General features: G+C 38.5%; 6 protein-coding genes across 12 annotated transcripts; 2 read left to right on the plus strand and 4 right to left on the minus strand.

The window, feature by feature from the left end:
- The first annotated feature begins 165 nt into the window (after nt 1–165).
- Nucleotides 166–6,146, plus strand: dbo (Kelch-like protein diablo). 3 transcript variants are annotated; one of them, XM_017155387.3, is made up of 7 exons: nt 166–359; nt 1,434–1,539; nt 1,770–2,485; nt 3,038–3,729; nt 4,149–4,338; nt 4,406–4,593; nt 4,718–6,146. In XM_017155387.3, the coding sequence occupies exons 2-7, from the start codon at nt 1,491–1,493 to the stop codon at nt 4,740–4,742; spliced, it is 1,860 nt and encodes a 619-aa protein (XP_017010876.1). In that variant the 5' UTR covers nt 166–359; nt 1,434–1,490; the 3' UTR covers nt 4,743–6,146. The 3 variants fall into 3 exon arrangements, with proteins under 3 accessions (XP_017010876.1, XP_070070788.1, XP_070070787.1); XM_070214687.1 differs by having other exon boundaries at nt 5,566–6,146; XM_070214686.1 differs by having other exon boundaries at nt 4,406–6,146.
- Nucleotides 6,147–8,155: 2,009 nt separating this feature from the next.
- Nucleotides 8,156–9,798, minus strand: LOC108066711 (zinc finger protein 431-like). Its single transcript, XM_070214473.1, has 2 exons — nt 9,654–9,798; nt 8,156–9,596 (listed from the first exon to the last, which is right to left on the minus strand). Exon 2 carries the CDS (start codon nt 9,590–9,592, stop codon nt 8,213–8,215), a length of 1,380 nt encoding a protein of 459 aa, XP_070070574.1. The 5' UTR covers nt 9,593–9,596; nt 9,654–9,798; the 3' UTR covers nt 8,156–8,212.
- Nucleotides 9,799–10,076: 278 nt separating this feature from the next.
- Nucleotides 10,077–11,754, plus strand: LOC108066752 (CDAN1-interacting nuclease 1). Its single transcript, XM_017155395.3, has 3 exons — nt 10,077–10,432; nt 10,762–11,247; nt 11,309–11,754. The coding sequence occupies exons 1-3, from the start codon at nt 10,173–10,175 to the stop codon at nt 11,550–11,552; spliced, it is 990 nt and encodes a 329-aa protein (XP_017010884.2). The 5' UTR covers nt 10,077–10,172; the 3' UTR covers nt 11,553–11,754.
- Nucleotides 11,755–12,066: 312 nt separating this feature from the next.
- LOC108066753 (zinc finger protein 706-like) lies at nt 12,067–13,682 on the minus strand. Of its 2 annotated transcripts, XM_044393853.2 has the most exons (4): nt 13,493–13,682; nt 13,275–13,325; nt 13,054–13,201; nt 12,067–12,438 (listed from the first exon to the last, which is right to left on the minus strand). In XM_044393853.2, the coding sequence occupies exons 3-4, from the start codon at nt 13,195–13,197 to the stop codon at nt 12,349–12,351; spliced, it is 234 nt and encodes a 77-aa protein (XP_044249788.1). In that variant the 5' UTR covers nt 13,198–13,201; nt 13,275–13,325; nt 13,493–13,682; the 3' UTR covers nt 12,067–12,348. The 2 variants fall into 2 exon arrangements, with proteins under 2 accessions (XP_044249788.1, XP_017010885.1); XM_017155396.3 differs by lacking the exon at nt 13,275–13,325 and having other exon boundaries at nt 13,493–13,679.
- Nucleotides 13,683–14,847: 1,165 nt separating this feature from the next.
- LOC108066708 (zinc finger protein 706-like) lies at nt 14,848–16,257 on the minus strand. 2 transcript variants are annotated; one of them, XM_070214474.1, is made up of 3 exons: nt 16,071–16,257; nt 15,592–15,739; nt 14,848–15,226 (listed from the first exon to the last, which is right to left on the minus strand). In XM_070214474.1, the coding sequence occupies exons 2-3, from the start codon at nt 15,733–15,735 to the stop codon at nt 15,137–15,139; spliced, it is 234 nt and encodes a 77-aa protein (XP_070070575.1). In that variant the 5' UTR covers nt 15,736–15,739; nt 16,071–16,257; the 3' UTR covers nt 14,848–15,136. The 2 variants fall into 2 exon arrangements, with proteins under 2 accessions (XP_070070575.1, XP_017010817.2); XM_017155328.3 differs by having other exon boundaries at nt 15,592–15,743; nt 16,071–16,256.
- A 441-nt stretch (nt 16,258–16,698) lies between these two features.
- meru lies at nt 16,699–25,420 on the minus strand. Of its 3 annotated transcripts, none has more exons than XM_070215093.1 (5): nt 24,998–25,420; nt 19,550–19,929; nt 18,732–18,891; nt 18,407–18,552; nt 16,699–17,647 (listed from the first exon to the last, which is right to left on the minus strand). In XM_070215093.1, exons 2-5 carry the CDS (start codon nt 19,886–19,888, stop codon nt 16,733–16,735), a joined length of 1,560 nt encoding a protein of 519 aa, XP_070071194.1. In that variant the 5' UTR covers nt 19,889–19,929; nt 24,998–25,420; the 3' UTR covers nt 16,699–16,732. The 3 variants fall into 3 exon arrangements, with proteins under 3 accessions (XP_070071194.1, XP_017010812.2, XP_017010815.2); XM_017155323.3 differs by lacking the exon at nt 24,998–25,420 and adding an exon at nt 22,251–22,589 and having other exon boundaries at nt 16,700–17,647; XM_017155326.3 differs by lacking the exons at nt 18,407–18,552; nt 24,998–25,420 and adding an exon at nt 22,251–22,584 and having other exon boundaries at nt 17,525–17,647.
- Between the last annotated feature and the right edge of the window lie 965 nt (nt 25,421–26,385).

The raw sequence follows: 26,385 nt of genomic DNA on the forward strand, positions 1-26,385 counted from the left end.
AACAATTTTCTAGTCGACCTAGTTTTCAATTTCGATTTTAACTTGTATAACCGATTTAACTTTTATTTTTGCTGAAATATATATATCGATATTATGGTGGAAAAATATTCAACGAAATTTTAATCGAGAAATATCGATATATGGCTACATCACATATTTTTCACATCTCTAGTACCAATCGTGTGTTTCGACTTTTCCAGGCCCAAAAAAAAACGATTTTCCCTGCTGAAAAGTGCTTTTCGCGCAAGGAATCTTCGATGTGGTCGCTTTAAGCCAGCAGCAAGATTGCATTTTCGAAATTTTCCGCCTGCAGCTGGCCCTGGACGTGCTTTGTATCCGTGGAGAACAGAGACGCAAAGGTTGGGACACCCACCTCCACACCTACATACATATCGACATCTAAACCAACATCGTCCACGCGTGTGTGTGTCCGTGCTTTAAGGTGGACCAGGTTGACATCCAAGTTTAAAGGTGTACCAGTAGAGTGGTCCCCATAATAATAAACTCTAAAATCATCGTTTTAGGATTGAATACATTTTTAATGAAAATAATAATAATATAAAGATTCTATAGAACTAGGGAAAACAATTTTATTGTAGCCGTAATCGGATTTACTTTCTTAAAATTTTTAAAAATATTCTACTAGTTTAAAAACTAAAACACCAAAAGAATTTTCGATTTTAGTTAGCCTTTATAAGTAAAATTTTAATACTTCTTAATTTTTCACAAATTATGTTCAATATTAGTTTTGATTCACCGTTAAAGATAGTTTGTTCGCTAAAAAAGCTTGAATAAACCAAAGGTTCACCTTAATGTCCATGGATTCGAAAGAATGAATGTGTGTGCGTTTTACATAGCATGTCTATGTGTGGGCGGTGCAAAAGTTTGTGGAGGAAAAGGAAAATAAATCAGAATCACCCCTCCAGTGTCGAAATAGTGAAGTTTAATAAAGCTAAATATCTTTAATGATTTTACTAAACAACTTGTACATGTAATTTGGAAAAATATTGATAAGTTTTATCCTTAAAATGAAGTAATGCTATGGTCAATGGTCCGTAACTGCTTGCAGTTCAAAAGTCGCTTGAAAAGAGATAAAACTAATCAAGATTAAAATTATTAATTAAAATTTCATATCTAATGTCGGTAAATCAAGTTTATCAACCAAAATGTAACTCTTTTAAAGTTCCCGAGATAGGAAACCATAAAATACTTCAAGTAACAGGTTTTAAAATGTGCCAGGAAATTCAGAATTAAGTTATTGTACTACGATCTGCACTTAATACGGCTTGGGTGAAATGTGGAAGATATAAGATATTTATCGATTCCCATCCACAATCCAGTAATTATGGAATTCAGCCAACCTCTTGATGTTAACACGCAATTTATTATCGTTTACCATTTAATTAATGACCAAACTTCCATTTGACCTGCAGATAGACGCCGTGTGGGGTTGGGTTGCTTCCGGCCCGCTGCGCTTAGCAGCGAACAGAATGGGCGACCTGCCGGGATCGGGCTCCACGGCCCAACCACGGGATGCTGGTAAGTAAGCCGAAATAATCAACCATATTTCATATTTTGTCAAAAAAAAAATTATAGTAAAAATTCCCAATTGTTGATGAAAAATGGTCGATTGTCAAAGTAAAAGTCTAACTTCTTTGCTTGTACTTCTCTCTCGAACTTGTATTATTATTATTTAGATCATTTCTATAACAATAAAATATATGAAATTTTTCTAACTCAAAGTCATTTTCATCCTTTTTCTTGATCAGCTGTCACCGGAACAGGTAATTCCACGGCTGGTGGCGGCTCCTCCGTTGGATCGACGGCAGTGGACAGACCCCCGTCGCCCGCCCGCCTCTCCCACACGTCCGAGAAACATCCGAAGGTCACGCTCACGGAACTCAATATGCTGCGCCGCCACCGGGAGCTCTGCGATGTGGTCCTGAACGTGGGCGGACGGAAGATCTTCGCCCATCGGGTCATCCTGTCCGCCTGCAGCTCCTACTTCTGTGCCATGTTCACCGGCGAACTGGAGGAATCGCGCCAAACGGAGGTTACCATACGGGACATCGACGAGAACGCCATGGAGCTGCTCATTGATTTTTGCTACACCGCCCACATTATCGTCGAAGAGTCCAATGTCCAGACACTCCTGCCCGCCGCCTGTCTGCTGCAACTGGTTGAGATTCAGGACATATGCTGCGAGTTCCTCAAGCGGCAACTGGACCCCACCAACTGCCTGGGCATCCGCGCCTTTGCCGACACGCACTCCTGCCGGGAGCTCTTGCGGATCGCCGACAAGTTCACGCAGCACAACTTCCAGGAGGTGATGGAGAGCGAGGAGTTCCTGCTGTTGCCCGTCGGTCAGCTGGTGGACATCATCTGCAGCGACGAGCTGAACGTGCGCTCGGAAGAGCAGGTCTTTAACGCGGTCATGTCCTGGCTTAAGTACAATGTCGCCGAACGGCGGCAGCACCTGGCACAGGTGAGCAAGTAAACTAGTTTTGAGCTATTCAAAACACTTTCCACTGATTTGTAATACCTACATATTAGAGCCCTGCATGAATGGATTCAATGAATTATTTTGATTTTTTTGTTTTATATGAATGAATTAATAAGAATTTTGAGTTAAATAGAATTCAATTTATTAGAAATTTGAGTTTAATAGAATTGAATGAATGAATGGCATAATTTCCGAAATAATTCAAAGGACAATTTCTTTTGAAGAAGAAGGCCCATAATTTTGTGATTAAATCTGCCTGAATTTTATTTACTAAATTTTCCACTTTTTGTTCTCAAAAGAAATCACAAAGAAAATCTGGCAAATTCATAAAAATTAATCATTCATTTATTCAATTCGAAATGAATTAGAAAAACATTAAATTTCTTTCACATAGAACTGAATTAAAATAATCTGAAATTTCATGGCATACTATGATAAAACAAAAATTGAATGATTCACGCAGGGCTCTACTAAAAGTGTTATTGATTGAGTCCCAAATAAATAATAATTAATATTATTGTGGCTTTCTTTCAGGTTCTCCAACATGTCCGTCTGCCGCTACTCTCTCCAAAGTTCCTGGTGGGCACGGTGGGCTCTGATCTCCTGGTGCGCAGCGACGAGGCCTGCCGGGATCTGGTGGACGAGGCCAAGAACTATCTGTTGCTTCCGCAGGAGCGACCGCTGATGCAGGGTCCGCGCACCAGACCTCGCAAACCCACTCGCCGAGGTGAAGTGCTGTTCGCCGTGGGCGGATGGTGTTCCGGCGATGCCATTGCTTCCGTGGAGCGCTTCGATCCGCAGACCAACGACTGGAAAATGGTCGCCCCGATGAGCAAACGACGCTGCGGAGTCGGCGTGGCCGTGTTGAATGATCTACTCTATGCGGTGGGCGGCCACGATGGCCAGAGCTATTTAAACAGCATCGAGCGTTATGATCCGCAAACGAATCAGTGGTCCTGCGACGTGGCTCCTACCACTTCCTGCCGCACCAGCGTGGGCGTGGCTGTGCTCGACGGCTTCCTGTATGCGGTTGGCGGCCAGGATGGCGTCCAGTGCTTGAATCACGTGGAGCGGTACGATCCGAAGGAGAACAAATGGTCCAAAGTGGCCCCGATGACCACACGACGGCTGGGTGTGGCGGTAGCCGTCCTCGGAGGATTCCTCTATGCCATTGGTGGTTCCGATGGACAGTGCCCGTTGAACACCGTGGAGCGTTACGATCCCAGGTAAATAAAATCATGGTTTCTATGCTGCATTTAATCGTTAACTTTGTAAAAATGGCAGGGACCGAAAATAATCATTATTTTTTAATTTTTTGTACCTAAAAATCAGTCACTTATAATAGTCGGAAAACCAAATGGAATGCACCATTTGGTTACTTTTTAGATAACCTTTTCAAATCCGCAATGATCACGGTTTTTTTTTATTTTTAATTGATATTATCACAAAATAATAATTATTTGTAAGCGATATTTTTTTCGCTCACATGTAATGATTATTTCTGATACATATTTATAAAATTCATAAATAATGATTATTTCTGAGTTTTTTGAATATCGCTTATAATGATTACGGTCCCTGATAAATAGTATTTATTAACTCACTACCCGAATTGATTTAAAATGCCCTGATTTAATTATTTTAGACACAACAAATGGGTGGCCGTCAGCCCGATGTCCACGCGACGCAAGCACCTGGGCTGCGCTGTGTTCAATAACTACATTTACGCCGTCGGCGGACGGGACGATTGCATGGAGCTCTCGTCCGCCGAGCGCTACAATCCACTGACCAACACCTGGAGCCCCATTGTGGCCATGACCTCGCGTCGCAGTGGGGTGAGCTTATATTTATTTACTTATTCGCCCCGAATTGTATTCAAATCAATGAAATGTGTCGTTGCAGGTTGGCCTTGCCGTCGTGAATGGACAACTGTATGCGGTGGGCGGTTTTGATGGGTCCGCCTATTTGAAAACCATCGAGGTCTACGACCCAGAGACGAACCAATGGCGTTTGTGCGGCTGCATGAACTACCGCCGACTGGGCGGCGGCGTGGGCGTGATGCGGGCCCCTCAGACTGAGAACTATATGTGGTGCGAAAACAGTTTTAAGCAACAAAATCCCTGAAGCTATTCCAACTCCTAACCAACTTCCGTTGCTGATGAAATATTGTTGTCTTGTCTCTTTCTCCCCCCGAACACATGCTAACGAATTCAGGATTCGCAAGGATTCTGTTGTCTGATGGGAGCAGCAGCCGACGACTTTGCCCTCGCAAACGTTGCCGCCGCCGCATTTCTACTAACAATAACCGCAATCGAAGCCAAATCTAATCAACTAAAGCCCTTTCACCCCATTGTCTAGCAGCATAATCGCATTGTATTAATTGTTAATTGTTTATTTGGTAGAGCCTGAAGCGCGTGTTTGTTAGACTTTCCCAGAATAGTATTAGAGTTAGCATTTCCCTTCTCTCCCCTTCACTTGCAATCACTCATCCCCATCACTTCGTAATTATACATTATTCTATCTTAAGCAAGTATATTTTATTAAAAACTTAATATCTAAATGTTGCTGGTGGAATTTCATGGAAATCGCTAGCTCATAACCATGCCTTCTTTCGAAATAAAAACAGAATCAAATACTAAATTATAAAATAAAATAAAATTCGATTAGTTGTAAATCTTTAGACGATGAGCTCGAAAGTCAAGTAACAAATTGGTATTAACATAATTTAGCCTTAAGAAATCAATTCAAGAAAGTTTGTCAGAAATAAGACATCACAGTGGTGCAATATTTCGATCGACCAACTTAATGCTGTATTAGATGTTTAGTCAATCCACTTTAAAGCGACTTTTGGAATCGTCTTCAACAATTATACGATATAGTATCAAGTAAAGAGAACAATTAAAGAGTTCATGAGAATGAATGTACAGCTTGAAAAACCACCAAGCTGAACACTTTCGAAACAGTTAGATCTAGCCCAAACAAAAATTTCAATAGTAAAATTAATAATTACATAGCCGTAAGATCAACACTAAGCTAATAAATTTTAATATTGTTACTCCTAGATCGTAAGCCGGTGAAAACGTTCAGTCGGAAAGAGGTCACGTTTTAAGAATAATTGTTGTTAAACCAAGTTTGACCATCGAGCTGAAGGAACCAACTCGAAATAATTTCCTAGATAAGCGAGACGAACATGAGTCTCCCAACAACAACATATTTAGTATGTTGCATTTTTACACCAACACATATTAATAAATTATTTATTTTCCAAAATTTTATTTATTATACGCTTTTGAATCTCATTTAGTTTATTTTATTGTGCACATTTGTCATTATTTTATACACTGTTGTTAAATCAAGCAAATGGGAATGAACTTTGCTTCCAAATAATAAATAAGAATAGCATTTACAAAACAAAAACCAAGCTTATTTATATAATATGTCGGTCTAAGTGAATGTTGAACACACATACAAATATTCGCATACCACACACTATATGCATAATTAAACAATAACAATTAATAGTTGTATTGAGTGGAAAAAATACGTGCTTAACGAAAATAATAGAAAAAGTGTTAATCTTAAAGTTGATCATAAACCCGTGCTATGTGTAAGGATATATGATAATAAAATATATCGAAATTAAGCTCAAAATTAGTTTCATTTCAACATATCAATGCAGTTTAATAACACAGGCCGACAAAATGTGACATGGGTCGGTGTCCAGGCCTGCCACCATTTTATTTCGATAAATGAGGCTTTTCTAAGCATAAGTCGCCACTACGCCTATAGTCCATCAGCTCTGGTATTTGCGGTATCTTTAATTTAAGAAAATCACAACATTTCTTCGGCTTTTGGGATATATCTTCAATAGTGGTCAACCAATTTTTGTAATCTTTTCGGAATTAAATAGTAACATGTCCCTTTTATACGGTCGTTTTGGAAAATTTAATCTAACTCAACCACAAGAGGAGGTGGGCGCATTCAAAATTTTAAAGTCACAGCAAAGTTTAAAAATCTTCATTTGTGAACAGCGTTTAAAAATTAAATAAAAATATTTTCTTCTACGATGCATTTTTGATCCAAAGACACCTTATGTCCTTAATTTTTAGGACACTCATCAGGTTTTTGTGAATTGTTTTGGAATTTTTAAAATTGTTTTTCTTCCTTCCTTCACAGTGACGATTCACAAACAGTGCCCAAACCTGTCACTATTTTACGTAACTCATAACTGTTTTTGAGCACAAGTGACCCTTGCTTTAAAAATATTTATACATGGGCGTAAGTTAAAAGCTGGAGGGGGATTACACTTCAAGCATTTCAGCCCCCAAAGATTAGTAGGCTACGCTCATGTGCTTATACTCAAAGCAAAACTACTTAGATCGTTTAGAATTATGATATGTTACTATTTAATTCCGAAAAGATTACAAAAATTGGTTGACCACTATTGAAGATATATCCCAAAAGCCGAAGAAATTTTGTGATTTTCTTAAATTAAAGATACCGCAAATACCAGAGCTAATGGACTATAGGCGTAGTGGCAACTTATGCTTAGAAAAGCCTCATTTATCGAAATAAAATGGTGGCAGGCCTGGACATCGACCCATGTCACATTTTGTCGGCCTGTGTAATTATGTCGGTATATGAACATAAATAACGATAACGGTAAACGTCCAGTAGGTATTTTGATTTTGTAGTAATAATCTTCTGACAATCAAGTTCTGTCTTCAAAAATCTTACCAGGCTAGTTATCGGCTAATTATCTACTTCGTCACTACTGGAACTTCACCAACAATAATAACCTGGTACCGAAAATAAATATTTTATAATTTTAATCGAAAAAAAATAAACGCTTATAATAACCCCAGTACAAAAAGCATACGAAATAAAAATCTTCATACAAGTATAAAAATTTTGGCAAATATGTAAATATTAAAGGGATCCATTTGGAATTTGGGGGATAAATCCCCCCATTCGACTGAAAAATGTGTTATTTACAAAATATGCAACAAGAAGTTTGTTCTGAAAACCTCTCCCACGACCAAATCCTGGATCCGAAGCTGCAATTTTGAAATAATTTTTAAATTGGTCGAGGAAAAATTTTTGTTCAACCTTTATTAAATTATATATGGGCACTTCCAAAATGTCGCTCGGGACATTTGCACACCTTTAAAGTTGAAAAAAAATTGTAAAACAATGGATTTTAATTTTAATTATGGGCTTTTCTTTTCACTCTTCCCAAGCTCTATTTTTTGTAAAAATCTTGATTTTGTACCACTTTTAGTTTTTAAGATATCGGTAAAAAACTGCCGTATTCGCTCGGGACAAATATAGAAGTGGATTTCGGGGAAGTTCATACAACACCAGAAATGAGCGAATTCTGATGGTATATTTGAATGCGATGTTTTTAGAATGTTGTTCAAACATGTCGCTGTGAAATGCTTGGTCGACCTTTTGGTGGAAGTGCCCATATCTATTATATTCAGGGGCGTATGCTAAAAAAAAATGTGTACTGAAATTTGTTAGTGCCAACCAATTAAAACCATACATAAATTTTTAACCCAATGCGACCGCGAATTCCTCAGAGAAATCCCTGATAATTAATAATGTCTACTAAATGATATATATATACATATTTATATTTATTGAGACGGTATCTTGCACATTGCTAAAATCATCGTGCACATATAGTCATAGTGGCTTTTTTGAGTGTCATTTTCCCTCGTGGGATCGCACGTGTACATTAAGATTGGACTTATGGATATAACTCTTTGAACAATGAGTACACTTGAACGGTCTTTCGCCCGTGTGTGTACGTATGTGACTCCAAAGATTCGAGGCCACTGTAAAACTCATTGAACAATGGGAACACTTATAAGGTTTTTCGCCTGTGTGCGTCCGTATGTGTGCCATAAGACCTGCTTGCTGTGTAAAACCCTTTGAGCAGTGGGAACACTTGAACGGTTTCTCGCCTGTGTGTGTTCGCAAGTGCACCTGCAAACATGTAACGGTCGTAAAACTCTTCATGCAATGAGTACATTTTAACAGTCCTTCTCCTGTGTGTATTCGCTGGTGAGTCCTGAGATCAGATTTAGTTTTAAATGTTTTCGGGCACTGGGTGCATTCAAACGGTCTTTCGTTTGTATGTCTTCGCTGGTGTATCTTAAGTCTATAGTTAGATGAAAAGGCCTTTGAGCAGTGGTTACACTTTAGGTGGGTTTTCAAGTGTTTCTGAAGATGTGAATACTGGGCATAAGCCTTTGAACATTGGGAACATTTATGTGTCCGTTCTTCTGTGTGAATTGTCAAATGTTTCTGAAGAGTTGAGTCTTTGACATAAGCTTTTGGACAGTAAGAACACTTGAATGCTTTTATGCGTCCTTTTATGTGTTTTTCCAAATGGAGGTCAAGACGTTTCTTCTCCAAAAAACTCTTTGAACATTGCGTACACTTGAAATATTTGCGATCTGTGTGGACTACCAAGTGTCTTTTTAAAGTTGCTCGCTGTCCAAAGAACATCTCACAGTGGGAACATTTGAATACTTGATTGCTTGAGTGCGCCCGTAAGTGCCGCCTAAGAGATAATTTATTGATTAATGTCTTTGAACAAAAACGGCATGGATATTTGCGTTTGGAGTTTCCTACAACTTCCTTTTGTAAACCTTCTTCCGCCACATCGATTTTTTCTTCGAAACTGGACAGGCTGTCTAAAATAGGGCCGAGTTCCTCTTCAAACCTGTCCTCTATAAGAGGTTCGTTCTTCACTTGGCAGTGGGCTCTGTCTTCGGACACCTCTTCCTTAACCTTAACACCCTGATGTGCGCCACTTTGTAGTGAATCCTTACTCTTCTTTAACTGGCAGAAGAACAGGGTGCTCCTCTCGTAGGCATTCATTATCTCGAAAGCATTTTCGGCATCTTTCAGACAGGATGGGCAAATTATTTCCGGAAGTCGATCATCTCTTTCAACTTTAAAGCCGGTACTTTTGGAAATCATTTTTGCAATGGGAACTCCAACTGCATGCCTCTCGTCAAATATTTTGACCATGTTGTCGCCATTTCGCAGGCAAACCCGGCAAATTGACGACTCCATTACTCTGGAATTTATTAACCTTGATATATTTGTCAACTAAAATGGAAGAGTATTTTCTTACGTTTGTATTTGGGTAATATTTAGCCAGCTTTAAAACTCCTTAAACCAAATTGTTTACTCTTCGAAATTCATTAGAGATGTAAAAAGTCTGCTTTGCTATCGATACTTTCGTGTTCCATGTTAAGCGTAATGCCCTTTTCTTACTTCTCACATAAATAATGCACATGTTGTATAATGTGTTATTTTTCACATATTTTTGTAACGCTGTTTTGGTTAAGATTCCTGCTTTCTAGTTTATTTGGGATTCGAAAACCTAAATGTCTTTATGATATCCTAAATAATATTCCTCATCGAGTAATGGGGGTATTTGTTATTCGCCTTTAAGGCTTTGCTTAACATTTTGCATCAGCGGCGGCAGTGTGAACACCCTGTTGCCTGGCAAAGAAACAATCGATATTAAATTAATATCCCTGTACAATCGATAAAGAAAGGCATTCGATTAGCACTCGCCGCTCAGCTGTTTATTCTGGCGCTCTTTCCTACTTTTATTGGAATAAGTTTGTGTTTTGGGCCGTAAAAAATGTCCCACGCCCCGGATTTGGCCGGCGGAAATGTGCAGCAGAAACGGAAGATCCTGAGTGGCGGGGAATATACGCGGATCTGCCAGTTCATCAACGGCTACCACGGTTTGCCCATCGACTGTGAGTTCGAGTTGAGGAACCGCTTCTTCAAGGACGTGGAGCCGATGGCCCTGACATGCATCCTTCAGTCGGAGCTCTTCAACAGGTCGCGGGGTCAACACTGGAAGCAGGATCAGCGGGGCAAGAAGCTCCTCAAAATGTAAGGCAGCAGAGAAAACAAGTCCTGAAGTCCTTTTCTGGGCTTTGCTCTTAATATGCAAATCTTGAAGTGCAATTCTTTTTTAGAGAGCAACTTCAAATTTTTTTTGTTTTAATTTATTTCAAGACGAGAGAGGATATATAAATAGGTAGTGGTTATTTCTGCCAATCTACCTTCGATTTTAAGAGATTTACTTAATGTAACATAATTTTTGTTCCGTAAACTCTCCAGATTATACGTATTTTACACTAGTGTCTAGTGACTTGACGGATATTTAAATATATAAATATATATTTATACCAATATTAAGCATATTTTCTTGCCTTTAGCTACGAGGAGCAGAAGAACCTCTACGACAACGCCCTGCTTATCCGGATGTCCTGTGTCGAGGGCCTCAATCCCGTGGCGCTCTGCCGGATGCTGTTGCAAGAGAAGTACAAGGTGCGCCACCGCTCGCACATCTCACGGTTTCTGAAGCACCCACACCTCATCGACGATCCCAAGCTGGCGGCCAATGTGCAACAGTGCATGATCAGCGACAATCAGGAGGGATCCATTACGGACCTGCGACGACGCATCATCGGCGAGGAATACGAACTAAAGTTGAAAACTCTGGCCACGGAGGCGGGTATCCACTTTTATGACGAGCACGACTTGCGGCGGATGGGCTATGACAAGACGCCGGACATCAAAATGATCCTGCCGTTCCTTTACAGGGGCTCAGTGATCAACTGGATCGAAAGCAAGGCCAATTTCGGGGACACCAAGGGACACAAGTTCAACATCCAACAGCAGCTCCATAGCTACTGCAATCGGTAAGGGTTTTAAACCAACTGATTTTAAATATTTCACTTTTTCTTACTCACATATTTTCAGTTTTGGACCAGGGATCATTATCTATTGGTTTGGTTACCACGAGGAAACGCCTTCGCTGCCTGATAATAGCATTGGTATCACTGTACTCGCTGATTTTCCGGCCAAAGACGATTTGGTTTTCATGCAGCTCGCACAAGGAGATTATTCCACAGAAACTTCGGAAAGAAAAGAGGAAACGAGTCAACTTCTAGGAGAATCTAGAGAAGCCGAATGTCTAGCCAAAGAACTAAAAAAACCATCATGAAAGCGAAAATGTTTCACAGAAGTCGGAGACACTGGGAATAGCCACTTAACACACATTCATTTTTTTTACCTATTGAACGATATGTGCTTGATCTTCTGTGCACATTGAAAACGTACACCTAAATTAAAAATTGTCAAATTTTGAGTAGCACTAAAACAATCAAATTAAAGTAAATCACTGCGATTGGTAGTATAAAGACGGAGATGCTTTGCATTTAGACTCTAGCAATAAGACAATGCTGCTGCAGCAAAAACATTACTTTTGTAGTTTTAACAATTATTTATCTTTTTATTGTATTTATAAAATCTCATTTACATGATTTTTTCAATCGTTTATAGTATAAAAAGATGTTTTTTTTTCATTTCTGGCATAAATTGTATATAAAACTATAAAATATTGTAATAATCGTTATTCGTAAACCAAATTAAAAACAGAGCACGAGCAACTATTGTGACTCAAATTGCTTGTCGTGTTTCAGGGAAAATAAATATCAAAATTGAAACAAACGTATGTATTTTGCTATGTGGTAGGTTGCTTTGTATTGTGGTAGCCATTAAGTCATGTAATTTAATCAATGTATAAACCAAAAGACAGCAGTGTGTATATAAAAAATTCAGCTGGACCTTTGCAGTGCAGTTTTATTATATCTTATATCCACCCTTTTGTTTACGGCTTAATTGTTGATTTTTTGTCGGGCGGACATAGAGTTTTTGTTGCAAAGGTTTCGTACTGGTAGGCGATTCGTCGATCTGTTTCAGCTTGATATAGATATATATGCACACGGAAGAGTTGGTCATCAGACTTCTTTCAGCTCCTCGGGCATGTCGTTCTTCGGGTGCTTATTCTCGAAATGCTGCTTATAAGTCTTGGGATCGGGCATTTGCGACTAAAATGAAGGAAGCAATTGATTAGATTACGCATAAACATGAAAGTTGTGGGAAACACTGTTTATATTACTAAGTTTATATGACTGTTTTTTATTATTTACTGGGAAATATTTAAAGTACAGACAAGAAAATGGTTCTAAGAATAAGACGTTCATTTCGCCTAATATTTCAAAAAAGTGCAACGAAAATATTTTCTCATTTACTCCTAAAAAAGTCTACACTCGAGCTATTTTACGATTTAACTAATAATTTCTTTGAAGATAACTAGTTGTAAATGGAGTAATTAAATTGCTGTAGGGATAATACATTTTAGTCAAGATAAGCCGCAGGTAGTTTCGCGTAATTGGAAAGTTGTAATATTTGTTGTTATTAACCTGGTCTAAAACTGTTTTGAGAACATTATCTAAATATCCATCATCACGAACATATTTTGTATGATACAGAAAAAAAAAAACGATAAAATCAAAATCAGTATTAAATAGAAAAGCCATGAATATTGCAATTCAATTTCAGTTCAACAAGAAAAACTACATCGTCATGTATCTTAAACAGTCAATCTTAGTACGACCTACAGTAATGGTTGACTTTAAGAGGTTCCACTGTCGCTGGCTCACCTTGCAAACGGCGCACACGAAGACGAGTGCCTTTTGAGCCGCCTTTTTCTGGTCGTTGGCACTGTGTCCTTGTTGCTTCTTTATTTTGGCCTGCTTTTCGGAGGCCTTCGCCTGCGACTGAATCTTCTGGTGTCCGCGTGCCATTTCTCTACAAACGTGAATAGAATTCTTAGTAAAAGTGGTTTGCGAAAAGATCATTAATCATCTTGAACGGAATTTACATCAAAGGTCGCAGAAGCGCCGTTACTTTCACTTTTTTATCCGGGGAGTACCTGGTACAGGATTTTCCCGATGTGTTTATTTCCAACGATAAGATTAATAATATAAATCAAGTCCGAAACGACACTGTACTGAAACTACAACAAATCACCCCCGCAAGCGAAAATGTGAATTTGCGACCACGTTCTGCGCCTTTCTTTGCCAACCCATCCTAACTTACCTAATTAACCCGATTAAATTTGGTTGCCTGTGATAAATGCAGGTGCTGTAGCCTTGGGATTTGGGTGAAATTCGTTGTCTAGAAAGTGTTTTGATTTGATACCCGAAATTGTTGACGATTTTCCTTGGAAATTTGTTAATTTGTTGAGTTTTTGTTTCTCTGCCAGGGTTGAATGGGACCAGAGCTGATGTGTGGCAAAAATGTTCAGCCACAATGACTTGGGGTGGAGTTCTTCGATAGATATTATTGTTGACTCAAACCCCTCAAGGGGTTTTCAATACCGTAAACGGTCTACCAGCATTATCCCAATCCTGCAAATTCTGCTGGTCAGGATGTTTTTTATTAAGGAAAGAAATGTTAAAAAATGCTATATGCCAGACAAATTTAATATATAAGAAAAATCAGAATTGATATACTTTTTTTCATATTAATTTTCATATAATTTTCCGACCGTTCCTATGACAGCTTTTAATTTAATCCGAAATTCAGAAATGTTTGAGAAATAATATTCCCAAGAAAAAGGTAATATTTTAAAAAACACATAAGCTAGAATTTTTTTTACTTTATTTTTTCCGATCTTTCCTATGGGAGCTATAAGATGTAGTTGTCCAATCCGGCCGGTTCCGACTAATATACTACCTGCAATAGAAATACGACTTTTAAGAAAGTTTCATCCCGATAGCTTAAAAACTGGTTGCCTAGTTTACGTAGAAACGGAAACGTTTCCTTTACTGCGTTGCAAACTTCTGACTGAAATCATTATACCCGCTGCAAGGGAAAGGTCACAGTTTTGAGAAAACCGTGATCAACGTTCAAAATTTTCGATTATTAGCCACTTTTTGGGGTTGTTAGTAAATTTCAAAAGCAAAGACGGGTTGGAACTTGAATTCTACACACAAAAAAAAATTGCTTGGTAAAATTGACCAACAAAGATAGTTACTTAACTATTAAAATAGTTACGTGTACTTCATTTTTGCTTTGGGTGTGTGTCCTTGCTAATTATGTGTATTTTGTTGTTGTGAAATAACTATTAACTTAGTAGAATTGACAATTTTGCTGGTTGGGGCCTGTTTGACAATTATTACAGTTGATTTTACCAAGTTTTTTTTTTGTGTGTAGTCCACTGCAAACAAACATATTATTTTAGTTTTAACATTTTTTATTGTATTTATAAATTGTCATTTATATGATTTATTTAATTGTTTATAGTACAAAAAGATTTGTTTCCTCAAATTCCTGGCATAATTTGTATAAAATGTTCTTTTTAAACCAAATCCAAAACGACGCACAGAGTATTAATTGCGGCTTATTCCTGTTTTTAGGGGATAATAAATATGAAAATGAAAACATTCCTATTTATCTTGCGACGTGGTTGCTTGCTTTGTATTGTGGTAGCAATTCATTGAACAATTGCTTACTGTATTAATTTCAATGTATAAACTAAAACCAAAAGTCAGCAGTGTGTATACAAAAAAATTGGCATATAATTATTACTATTATCCATCCTCTTGGCTTCGGCTTGATTGTTGGTTTTCTTCTTCGGGCTGGTGTAAAGTTATTGTTGCAAATATTTCGTAATGGTAGGCAACTCGTCGATCTCGTTCAGCTTGATATATTTATATATGCACACGACCAAATTGGTCATCAGACATCCTTTAACTCCTCGGGCATGTCGTTCTTGGGATGCTTGTTCTCGAAATGCTGCTTATAAGTCTTGGGATCGGGCATTTGAGACTGAAATAGAAGGGGCACAAGATTAGATTTAAGCTACAAATAGTTATAATTAAAAATAAAGAAAGAGTAGTTATCATAAACGTAAGAAGTATATCAAGGCAATATAACATCAACCTAACCTAAATATTTATTTAAAAAATGTAAGACATAATATTTTTTAAAATATTCATTTTTAGTAAAAGATGAAAATTAAATTGGTAAAAAATTCAAAGAAGTTAAGTAAACTTTTTTGAGTAGTCTTAATTTCTTTAATGCCGATACAAAAAAAAAAAAACGATATCTTTAAAATGTAGTTGTATAATGCTATAGAGATGTTTTCAAGCCCAGGTTTTCAATATACATGGGTTCCACTGTAGCTGGCTCACCTTGCAAACGGCGCACACGAAGACGAGTGCCTTTTGGGCCGCCTTTTTCTGGTCGTTGGCACTGTGTCCTTGTTGCTTCTTTATTTTGGCCTGCTTCTCGGAGGCCTTCGCCTGCGACTGAATCTTCTGGTGTCCGCGTGCCATTTCTTTGTCTATAAGTGGGAATAGAAGAGTTATAATTGAGAGTTCGCTAAAATGTCATTAATCATCGTTGTTTTTTTTTCGTTAGGCTTAAACGGGATTTGCGACAAAGGCGGCAGAAGCGCAGTTACTTTCACTTTTCCCCCAACCACCTGCACCTGACTTGGGGGATAATCTAAAGGGGAAATGAACTTCCCGATCTGCGATTCCAGCGATAAGATATTATTTATATTTAAATTAGCCTGACAAACTGAACTACAAAAAATCACCCCCGCAAGCGAAAATGAGAATTCGCGACCACGTTCTGCGCCTCTCTTTGCCAACCCATCCTAACTTACCTAATTAACCCGATTAAATTTGGTCGCCTGTGATAAATGCAGGTGCTGCAGCCTTGGGATTTGGGTGAAATTCGTTGTCTAGAAACTGTTGTGATTTGATACCCGAAATTGTTGACGATTTTCCTTGGAAATTTGTTAATTTGTTGAGTTTTTGTTTCTCTGCCAGGGTTGAATGGGACCAGAGCTGAGGTATGGCAAAAATGCTCGGGTGGAGTTCTTCGATAGATATTATTTTGACTCAAACCCCTTTAGGGGTTTTCAATAACGTAAGGACAAATGCCGTTATCAAGATAACGAACGTAGTTTTAGAATTGTTAATTAATGTAAAAATCTACATTCAATATACTTCTGCTTAAAATCTAGATTTTATAATATGTATATTCGATTGCATAGTTTCTCCCGAATATGTAAAACATATATATGTACGTAATTTCTTCATCAAATAACGGAAACATATATTGAAGATTAAATATCTAACAACCTCCTACATTTGTATAACTTTGTTTCAAATAAAATGGCCCGTTAATCTGTAGCTCAATGCTAGTGATTGTAACACTATTTTAACGTTTCCCAGTCTCATGTAATAATAATAGAATATATGTAAAAATGTAAAAAATGTTTATTTATTTGGTAAAAACTTAACAAATTACAACTATTTACAATTACACCAGCATACTGGCATTGTTATCGCAAAACTCGTAAATATTATCAACAAACTGCATTTCCTGCGTATTTTTAGCAACTTGAGGGGTGTTTTCAATATCCTGTGAGGGCTGTGGTAACTTTACCACGCCTTTCTTACAGGCGGTATCTTTCTCCGTTTCCTCCAAAGTCAGACGTTTTAAGTTATTGATCAGCGATATATCGTGCCTGATCTCGTTCTTCAGTTCGAGAAGTTCGTGTTCCGTTTTGATGATGTCCTCGGCATAAGCTTCTATATTTTGTTGCAATTGCCCCACCGATAGTTCCATTTCCGGTCCCTTGTACCGTTCGTTTTGCAATCGGTACAGTCGGCACTTTTCGGATAACTGACGTGTTAGCGCGTATTCCTTCTCATAGCGAACATTCATATCGGCATGTAGGGATGCTAGTTTATTTCGAACACTATTTCTCATGGGTTTATCCTTTCGCCTCCGAATGCAATTATTGTTAATATAGTTATTGTTGTTGCATTCGCTGGGAATTGCTGTTCTGAAGGTTTCGATTGAAGCTTTTGTTATCTCGTGACGACTTCGCCTTCGGTGTCGCTGCTTTGAGACCCGATTCTCGGCCAGTTTATAGAGCTTGGCTTTGGCGGCGTTTTCGGTACCCCTATAAAGTTGGTCTGGCATTATAACCAGTACCAAATCATCGGCCATCGATTGCTTTTTGCCCAGCGTACTCTTCTCCTTCAATTTGTTGGGCACTTTGGGAGGTGTTTTAGTCGGTTTTGGCATTATCTTCTTTTCTTTCTTAAGATGCAGCAGTTTTTTGAGCCACTTGATCATCGAAAAACTCGTTGGGGGTTGGGAATGGGGTATTAATTGCATAGCCAGGGGATCTCTGAAGTTATCACGATGCTTTAATGATATGCGGAGCTGTAATAAGCAAAAAAATATTATTAAGATAAAATTCAGTCAAACAGGTATTTTTTAAAAGGACAAGGTGAAACTCATGAGCGAACTATATTCTTTTAATAGGACCTTTTAGTTGGGTTATTTACTAAATTACAAAGAGGAAAAAAAGTTTACTATAAATACTATTTATTTATTTAAACTCAAAATCCAATAACCTACAAAATAATAAATATTTTTCTTGAGTATCAACAAATGAAATATAATTCTCTGTGTTGCAATCAACTTTATACACTATCTCAATCTCTCTACTAACTCTTTGTGTCCATTAACTAGATAAGATCATCAAATAACAATTAGGAGTTCGCAGTCCTCAAATACCTTTAATCCCATTAATAAAGGGTGGGATCATAAAAAATTTACAACATAATTAGGCCGAAACGAAAACATGAACTTTAATATAAAAATCAATAGGCAAATTGATTTCACTCGGTGCGTCATAAACAAATAAATACGAAAAGCCAGAGCATAAGTCAAATGCGAGTGGTACCTATATAGTAGGCGCGGGTGTCACTCTGGAGGGGGATATGGAATCTAGGGAATGGGTTTCGAGAACGACATGAATTTCACATTTCTTGGCTTGCGTGCGGCGCCAGGAAAAAAGCGCTTATTATGCAATCACTGTAGACTTTTTTCGGGCCCAGTTCGCTGGTGTTTCGTTTTTCTATTTTTTTTTCTGCACGCCAGGTGGGATTCCCCTGGTCCCCCGATTGTTGCCATTACCTCATTGTGTACACGGCTCCAAGCGCGCCAAACGGGCAAAATGGCCATGTTGCCATCGTAGCTCCGTTCTATGCCGCCCCAACTTTCCGTTATAATGTAATCGCCGTAGTCACGCGATGCTGCCGCCGTATTCCTCTGGCCGCCATCTTGTTTTTCCAACGTCCGGAAAACAACAAAAAATTCAATGAAACGAAACGCAAACGGGAGAAAATAAAAGTAATTGTAAATAAAGAGCATAAATAAATAAAAAATCCAAATTGTGGAATGTATATATCGAAAATAGCAGTCACGACAGGATCGGTTGGAAAAAATGAAATTAACTTACCTTTCGGATTATTGCCGCAGTAAAGCCCTTCGCCGTTGCTCAGTTCGTCATCAATCAGCGCCTTGATTATGTCATCGCACGTCGTTTTGTTCGTCACTCCCGATACGTAACGCGCTTCGCCATCGTCCATCCAGATGGGGATTTCCTTGTGGCCTTGCTCCTAAAGGGTCGCAAGAAAGAACGGGGAAGTACGGAGATCAGTAAAGCGGTTTGCCAGACATTCAGAAGACGATTTTGAGCTGTTATTGGAATTGAAACTGTATTGATTATGAGGTTTTGCCTTATTTATTTATTTTTTGTAATGCCGAAGATTAAAACTTACAAAAAATAACTATGAACAAATACTGTTCAAACAATATATAGAATTTTACGTTTTCTGCTGAGTTTTGAATAAAAATCGTATAAATATTCCTGTTATTTAGTTGAATATAAAAATTATACTTGAATATTATTTCTAGATTTTATCAAGTTTTAAAACTTTATCAAGTTTTAAAAGGGACATCAGAGCTTTATAAGGACGTAAGATAGTAGGATTTGATATTGGATTTTTATAAGGAAATCCTTTGCTCAAAGCCGCAATCAAACCCTTATATAATCTACGCATTATCGGAGTTTCCCAGGCCCATTTAAGTACAGTACAGGTTCTCTTCGAGGTCGCCCGCTTATGCATATGACTAACGCCATTGCCTGCCCACCCAATTAGATGATTTGTTTGATTTCAGTGGAAAAGCTGCCGCAACCGAAAAATCAGGGGAGGGGGGTTGTTCTGGTAGTAGGGGTCTGTGAGCCCGAGAAGGAGGAGGATGGGGGGCACTTACCACAGTGCTATTAACGCCGTAGAGGGAAATGGAACGGTGGCGACGACTGGCCTGGCCAACGTTTCCGTTTTCCCTGCCGTGTTTATTTTTGCATGCTTGCCGAGTTGGTGGTGCTGGTGCCTTTGGCGGTGCTGGTGGTGCTAATGGTGGTTCCCCCACCGATTCATCCACCAAGCGCTCCTCGAATGCAGCCTGCTTATTATTATTATTATTATTATTGGCGTCTTGATTTTGACATCGTCGCGGCGGAAGAATGGGGCTTTCGGGTAGATTCAACAGCGATGGACAGCTGTCGAGATTATCATCGATGAATGTGGAGTTCTGTTGTTGCGGCGCCATATTCCTTTGCCCTGTTGAAAAACCTCTCTAGCTAATTGGCACTGCAATAGAAAAAAGTGAGGAGAAAAATAGTTAAATATATATAGAGAACATGCAATATCCTTGTTAGACATTTTGTTGGTTCAGCTGGGTGTTCGCCTACGCCTAACGATCAATTTAGATTTGTTGCCCGCGATTAAATAAATTATGCAGTAGCCCTTGCCGTGCAATATGTGCACCTATATAGAACACATTTGTATGTATATATAGTTGCACCTCGCCATAGACACGACGCAACCCCATCTAGATTCCTAGAAAATTGCCTACCAACGTCAGTTGGCGCCGGTGGCCCATTATTCAGGAACATTGCCGGCGTTTAGCCTGTCGCACCATCCTCCAGCCCACTCCATCGGAATCCTGCGAGGCCTACTAAGCCCCCATTCCCCACTCCCCAGTTCACAGCCCCACTGGGCCCCACATAATTTGTTGTTCGGGGGGCGTTGTACGGACCTTGCAGTTTGTATGCAAATTCTCTTTTCCAGCCGAAAAACATTTTCCTTTCTGGTTCATTTTCTCTTTTTTGCATTGCAATTGCTGGCCTGACTGACTTATGAATTAATGCTAATTTATGCCGCCGGAAAATGCAGCGAAGGAGCTCAAATTATATAGATTGGCGAAGGGGAGCGGTGAAATATTTTTGGCGAACAAATTACAGAAAATAGGCTTTTATTAGATCGCGCCAAAAAAGTGAAGTCGAAATAATCGCATTAAAGTCCTAAGAAACCATAAATCTTTTAATCAAATCTTAATATTAAAATATAATTATTTTAATACTAGATTTAAAGAATTTTTGATGCTGCTCTTTAGTAAATTTAGATTTGAGCTCTTATAATTCTACCAAAAGATCTTGATATTCAAAAGATTTGATTGACTTTGATATTTATACAAAACTTGTCATTAATGGCAATAAATTTGGTATTAGATCGATCTAGGATGCACTTAATGTAATTCAATTGTGTATTTTTTTTAAGTGGCACCCCCAAGGACCTTATTTGTGGTCAAAACTACAATTGAAATGGAATTTACGGAAGTTTTTAGAATTCCCTCATCAAATATTTATTTGCTCTCTGGACAGGTGGCTCAGCTATGGGCCACGCCCCCAGGTCTATTAGAGAAATGAGTTATGAGTAAAGTAATTTGCGAAAGGATTTCCACCTGCACCGGGCTGCAACCCCTAAGGGTCCTGCCCCAGAATATCCTTGAGTGTGGGCTGCCTTTGATTACGCTGGACACCTGGACATGCCAGCGTTCATTTAAAAATGTAATTTCCAATCAAGATAAGTTCAAATGTAAATTTCCATTGGCGAGGTCAATTACAGAACTCTGACCCGCCCCCTGCATTGCCCTTAATTGTTTCTAGGGGTGGCCTGCCACCCTCTTATTACACATTTATGGGCGGGCGATTGGCCAAGTTAGGAAATACTTCGAACCCCCCGAAAGTTCAATGTCTCTAAAGTTTAGCCACCGATTGTGCTTCACTCTGGGAATATTATATTTTTAACTGTTTCACAATTTTAGCCTAGCCCCAATTAATTGCTCCCGTGCAATACCCCTCCGATATTTCCGTTGCGTGTTGGGGTGAAATTAATTTTGTTTGGGTACTGCGCATTGGATTCTAAAATGAAAATAGAGGAACCAACGCAATCGTGACGTTAGCAGTTCGGTGGGGTTGGTAATGGGGGCGTATGAGTAATATTGCGATGGCTGTGATTTGATAATATGAAAGTCAGAGTCTAAACTTCCGCAAGAAAAAATCCTTTTGACAGTACAACTTTTTTGGTGTTCTTTACACTTGAGTTGTCTTTTACTTAAAATGTTTTTTATTAAATAAATTGTAATGAATTGTCCAAATAAATATCGTACATTTTAGTGACAAAGTGTTGAGTAGTGGTTATTCATCCATTTTTAATTTTCCTTGATTCAAGACGACGAAAAAATCTCTAATATCTCACTTTTCATTAAAGACAAAAGTTTGTTTCTTAGAAAGTTAGTTTATTTTTGGATCCTAATCATTCTTAAATAATTATGAAAAATTATGACTTATATTTAACCAAAACCTATCTAAATTTTCATCTTCCTATATTCCGGGCTTACCATTTTCCTTACAAATTAAAAGGGGCAAAATTCTTTTTTAATATTTTTTAAACTAGGCATTTTTAGGTCGTTGGTTAGAGCCGTGGATTAAATTTTGGCACCCGCAGAACCACAGAATAATGAAATCAACTGTGAATTCTCCCAGTGCCAAGACTCAAAGCCGGCTAAATCATGATCAAGGTTTACAGAAACACAAGACTCCAGTAGAAGATCACCTGAGATCACTTACCTCTAAGTATTTTCTCCAAATGGCTGATGTAGGACACTTTTTAGGTTGATCCTTTGGGGGGTTCTGGCAGTTTTCCTTTAGTTTTTGGCAACTTAGTAAGTAATTTGGTTCTGAGAATAGTCTTTCATAGTGAGTTTCACTGGTTCACACATGCTGCTGCTGCAAGGACATGCTAATCCTTTGAGCTTTGACACTTGACTGAAGTTCAAATTTGAATTTGCTGCTATGTAAGGTGGGCTAGGCAGCGACGTCGACGTCGACAGAGGCGCTGACTGCGCTGCTGCCTACCGGCCGGATAATAAACGAGTATATAAAAATGCTTCTAGATCTAGACAGGTGCTAATATCGCTGTCCCTGTCGCTAGCACTTGATTCGAGCCTGGCACTGAAAGCCTTTCGCCTTTCGTACTGTTCGCATTCAAATGTTCTCCACACGGCACAGGTCCTTCCTGCTCGAGGACTCGTGGTTGCCACTAACAACGTTGCACAACAAATAACTGAACGGCGTATCCTTGGCGACGGCAAGTGACTAACTAAAATTTTATTTGCTACCACACAAAACTTTAAAGCAAAAAGGGAACGAAGAGCTCGAAGGAACGGAACGGAACGCACACCGACACACCTGGCGTTGCGGGAAAAAGAGAGAGCGTCCGATCCGAGGGTAGGTTCCCTGCCCCCGCTGTCGTCATCATCATCATCATCGTCATCCTGCCACGGCTGCCACTGCCACTGCCGCCGTCTTTTGGCCAACCACCAGCCACCACCGAAATTGAGTAAAAAATACAATATAAACGCCCGAGTGTTCCTACCAATTTCCACTAGCCCTAGCCTTCTAGAACTTCTCTCTTTCGGTCGCGACCACTGCCATTACCACTACCACTACCACTATCATGGGCCACTCCCTCCGCTCCTTGTTGCAGTTTCAGCTATTCCGTAAGCGAAGTATAGCGTGTGCTACCCGCCAGCAGCACCAACACCAGGAACCACTAGGAACCACCATCAGCACCAACACAGAAATGCACTGAGAAAAATATTTTCGAATATAAATATGATCCGTTGATGTATTGTGCGTGTCACTGCTGCACGCAAAATACCATAATTCATTTTACCAACATTTCATTAAGAGGTTTTTTCTAAATGATCTTTAACGAACATCTCTGCTTAAATCGGCTAAAAAAACTATATTTTAATTAAGGTGCTAAATTAATATTTTCACTAATTCTTTTATTATTCGGTAATATTTTACAGAACAATAAAATCTTCTTTTGGTTCTTTGATAATAACGTTTTGAAATATTTTGTGTTGATCCCGTTTTAAGTGTTAAAATATTTAAAGAAATATAGTTTGGCCAATTTTCCTATAAATGATACACAGGTTTATGCTAATATTCATCGGATATACCTAAATTATTTTTATAATATTTAAAAAATGGCAAATGCTGTTTCTGCAAATGGCAAATGCTGTTTCTGCAAATTTATAAAAATAATTTTTTTCGGTGTACCAATGCCATGACGCGCACTTTGCGTTATTTGGTAAAACGAGATTGTTGATAACGTGCAACCAACAACAGAAACAACGAACTATAAAAAACTCGCGGTACATAAAAAACGAATTTCTGCCTTGTTTTTATCCACCCCCACTACTTCCTCCATCCTTTGCCCAGCCTATTTTGCCACCCCCCTGTTTTTTTCGCTGTGTATTTTATTGTTAATGGGCAGCATTTGCTTTTCGATTCGATTTTTTTTCGGAATTTTTACCTTTGGTTGTACATTTGTTGCTAACAGACTTTTTTCGGCCAGGATCAAAAACTTTGGGAAAGCAGGGGGGGTAATACTATATGGAATCGAATTTGGAAGGGGGTTCAATATTGCTATCTAAGAAGTAGTGCTAATGGTTAAAGCAGCCGGCTTTTGTGTCGTTAGGAATGAAAAAGAAAAAAAAAGCATTTGGAAAAAGTTAGCTAATAATGTTGTATTCTGGGTTTCATTTAATATGATATTTTAATCTGTATTTTGCATTCTTAGCGGAATTTGGATTTTTATTATTTGATATCGGTGAAATGGATATGAAAAATAAAATAAAAACGTATTTCTATACAGCTAAAAATACTTTCTGTTTGTTTTAAAAATTGGTATAAAGTAGATACTCGAAAACTAAAAAAAATTTTGAATTTTACATATTATTAAAATCGCAAATAAAAACAAATTCTCAACGAAGCGTTTCAATGATACACAATTCATATGCAGATCGATCCACGATGTCGATTGTACATATTTACCAGAGCTTTAACTACTTTGCTTATCCAGCCAATAATATACATTGGTCTCATTAGGATTGGGCAATACAAATATTCAATAATGCTTAAGCTCATTAGGAATCGATTGGATGGAAGTCCGACTCATGGGGAACATTGTATAAATTATAGCTGCAGAGGAAATGTGGAACCACCTCCAGCAAAGTTGATGGCAGGTGCCAACTTATCTGTGTAATATGACAAATTGCCCCTCCTTGCAAGTCATTACAATTCTGCTTAGTAATGCTCAAGCTATGGCATTTGAAACTAAAATGTATAGAGCCCAATCCCAACCCCCAAGGCAGGAAAAAAGAAACAATTAAAAACACGCAACTTGTCCATTTCTAGGGAAAAAGCGCGTGAAATTTCGACGCGTTTTGGGCCAAAAGCGAATATGGCTATGACGATTATGTAAATGATTGATTTGGAGTTGGAGCGGGTTAGGCTGTACTTACTAGCTCTCGGTGACTGGGGGTTGGTTAGGGGTGGCTAACTTGCCCGATGCGGTTCAGCGATTTCACGGTACGGCACCGCGTTCGGAATAAACAAACATAATGCTCGTAATATCCTTATAATGGCACCAGCAACTCTCCGGGGCGATTATTATTGCTATTACTGGCTCATTTTTTTAGTGTGGGAACCTTTGCTGGTGGCTATTAAAATTTATTTGGATTTTCCTCGGCCACATGAGGCTACTAATTGCCCCGCCTTCGTCGCCTTAGATCCCCAATTTGGCAAGTCCTTTCTGTCCATTCTCAGTCCTGCATGCAATTGCCTGGCGCCACGTGTCAGCGGGGCATGGAGGCGCCGAAAAGGGCGTTATTTGTGGGGGGTGCTGTCTAGCGTTGCATGTGTCGCATACTCGTATATGGAAATTTCTTAATGACAGGGGAGAACTCGGCACCCAAGTTCATTGTAGTCGAGTTCAGTGCTCAAGCAATGATTGAGTTTTATTGTTGATTGTTGAGCAGAGATTGCAGGTCAGCCATACAGGGTTAGTTGTTAGTGGCCATAGTGGGTGTCCTGGTAAAAGCGACACGAATGAAAACTCACTTGGGACAGAATTATAACCTAATATAGTAAATGATAAATAAAATTGTATTCTTATTTCTACAACTTTACTTATACAATTTTGATTGGCATTTATAAAAAAAGTCTTGGAAAAACTGTGAGGTTTTGTTTATAACTTTAATGTTATTTTTTCAATATACAGAAATTACAAATTATTAATATTAATAATGCTAATTAAAAAAAGAAATATTTTAGGGTGTAATTATTTTAGAATCGGATGTCTATATCAGCGGTCGGCACACACATTCGTTGATATTTTCTTTTATATTTGTGTGACTAATTTGCACTGGGCAGCTCATCGATATGTGTGTGCAGACCGCTGTTGCTGCAGTGTACGTGAGCGAGCAGCGGCTGGGCAGAACAAAACCCTATGCTCACTTAATAGGAAGCTGCCGTCCGCTAATCTATATGTATATTAAGTATGCAGAATTTTTGTCTTTTTCATAAGTATTTTATTTATCAATTAATATAAAGACTTTTGAACTCCAATAATAACACAATACTTTCTTTAAATTATATTATGTAAATTAGAATACTTTTTGTATCACCAGTTGCTAACGTTTTTGCATTTTTTAAATATTTTTTTAAACTAAAATGGTTATACTTTTGTTTATTATTTCTATACTCTGTGAGTATCTCTTATTTTTCATCTGGGATTATAAGATCCAATCGATCTATCATACCATTTAAACATTCAGCATCAGCTGTTTTCTGGCATTGTTTCCTTCTTAGGGCCTAACACACATGTTCTCATCCACAGACTGACCCTGAC

This window comes from Drosophila takahashii, chromosome 3L (genome assembly GCF_030179915.1).
Source record: "Drosophila takahashii strain IR98-3 E-12201 chromosome 3L, DtakHiC1v2, whole genome shotgun sequence".
NCBI lineage: Eukaryota > Metazoa > Arthropoda > Insecta > Diptera > Drosophilidae > Drosophila > Drosophila takahashii.

Bases quoted from the DNA above. Each gene is read 5' to 3' on its own strand.
- LOC108066708 (XM_070214474.1), bottom strand. From the start codon at position 15,735: ATGGCACGCGGACACCAGAAGATTCAGTCGCAGGCGAAGGCCTCCGAG. The intron at 15,227-15,591 runs GTGAGCCAGCTA...CTTCTATTTCAG, and splicing joins TCGTGTGCGCCGTTTGCAAG to TCTCAAATGCCCGATCCCAA.
- LOC108066753 (XM_044393853.2), bottom strand. From the start codon at position 13,197: ATGGCACGCGGACACCAGAAGATTCAGTCGCAGGCGAAGGCCTCCGAA. The intron at 12,439-13,053 runs GTGAGCCAGCGA...CCTTCATTTTAG, and splicing joins TCGTGTGCGCCGTTTGCAAG to TCGCAAATGCCCGATCCCAA.
- LOC108066711 (XM_070214473.1), bottom strand. From the start codon at position 9,592: ATGGAGTCGTCAATTTGCCGGGTTTGCCTGCGAAATGGCGACAACATG.
- meru (XM_070215093.1), bottom strand. From the start codon at position 19,888: ATGGCGCCGCAACAACAGAACTCCACATTCATCGATGATAATCTCGAC. The intron at 18,892-19,549 runs GTAAGTGCCCCC...GCGACCCTTTAG, and splicing joins ACGGCGTTAATAGCACTGTG to GAGCAAGGCCACAAGGAAAT. The intron at 18,553-18,731 runs GTAAGTTAATTT...TGGAAAAACAAG, and splicing joins CTGCGGCAATAATCCGAAAG to ATGGCGGCCAGAGGAATACG.
- dbo (XM_070214686.1), top strand. From the start codon at position 1,491: ATGGGCGACCTGCCGGGATCGGGCTCCACGGCCCAACCACGGGATGCT. The intron at 2,486-3,037 runs GTGAGCAAGTAA...GCTTTCTTTCAG, and splicing joins GGCGGCAGCACCTGGCACAG to GTTCTCCAACATGTCCGTCT. The intron at 3,730-4,148 runs GTAAATAAAATC...TAATTATTTTAG, and splicing joins GTGGAGCGTTACGATCCCAG to ACACAACAAATGGGTGGCCG.
- LOC108066752 (XM_017155395.3), top strand. From the start codon at position 10,173: ATGTCCCACGCCCCGGATTTGGCCGGCGGAAATGTGCAGCAGAAACGG. The intron at 10,433-10,761 runs GTAAGGCAGCAG...TCTTGCCTTTAG, and splicing joins GGCAAGAAGCTCCTCAAAAT to CTACGAGGAGCAGAAGAACC. The intron at 11,248-11,308 runs GTAAGGGTTTTA...ACATATTTTCAG, and splicing joins CTCCATAGCTACTGCAATCG to TTTTGGACCAGGGATCATTA.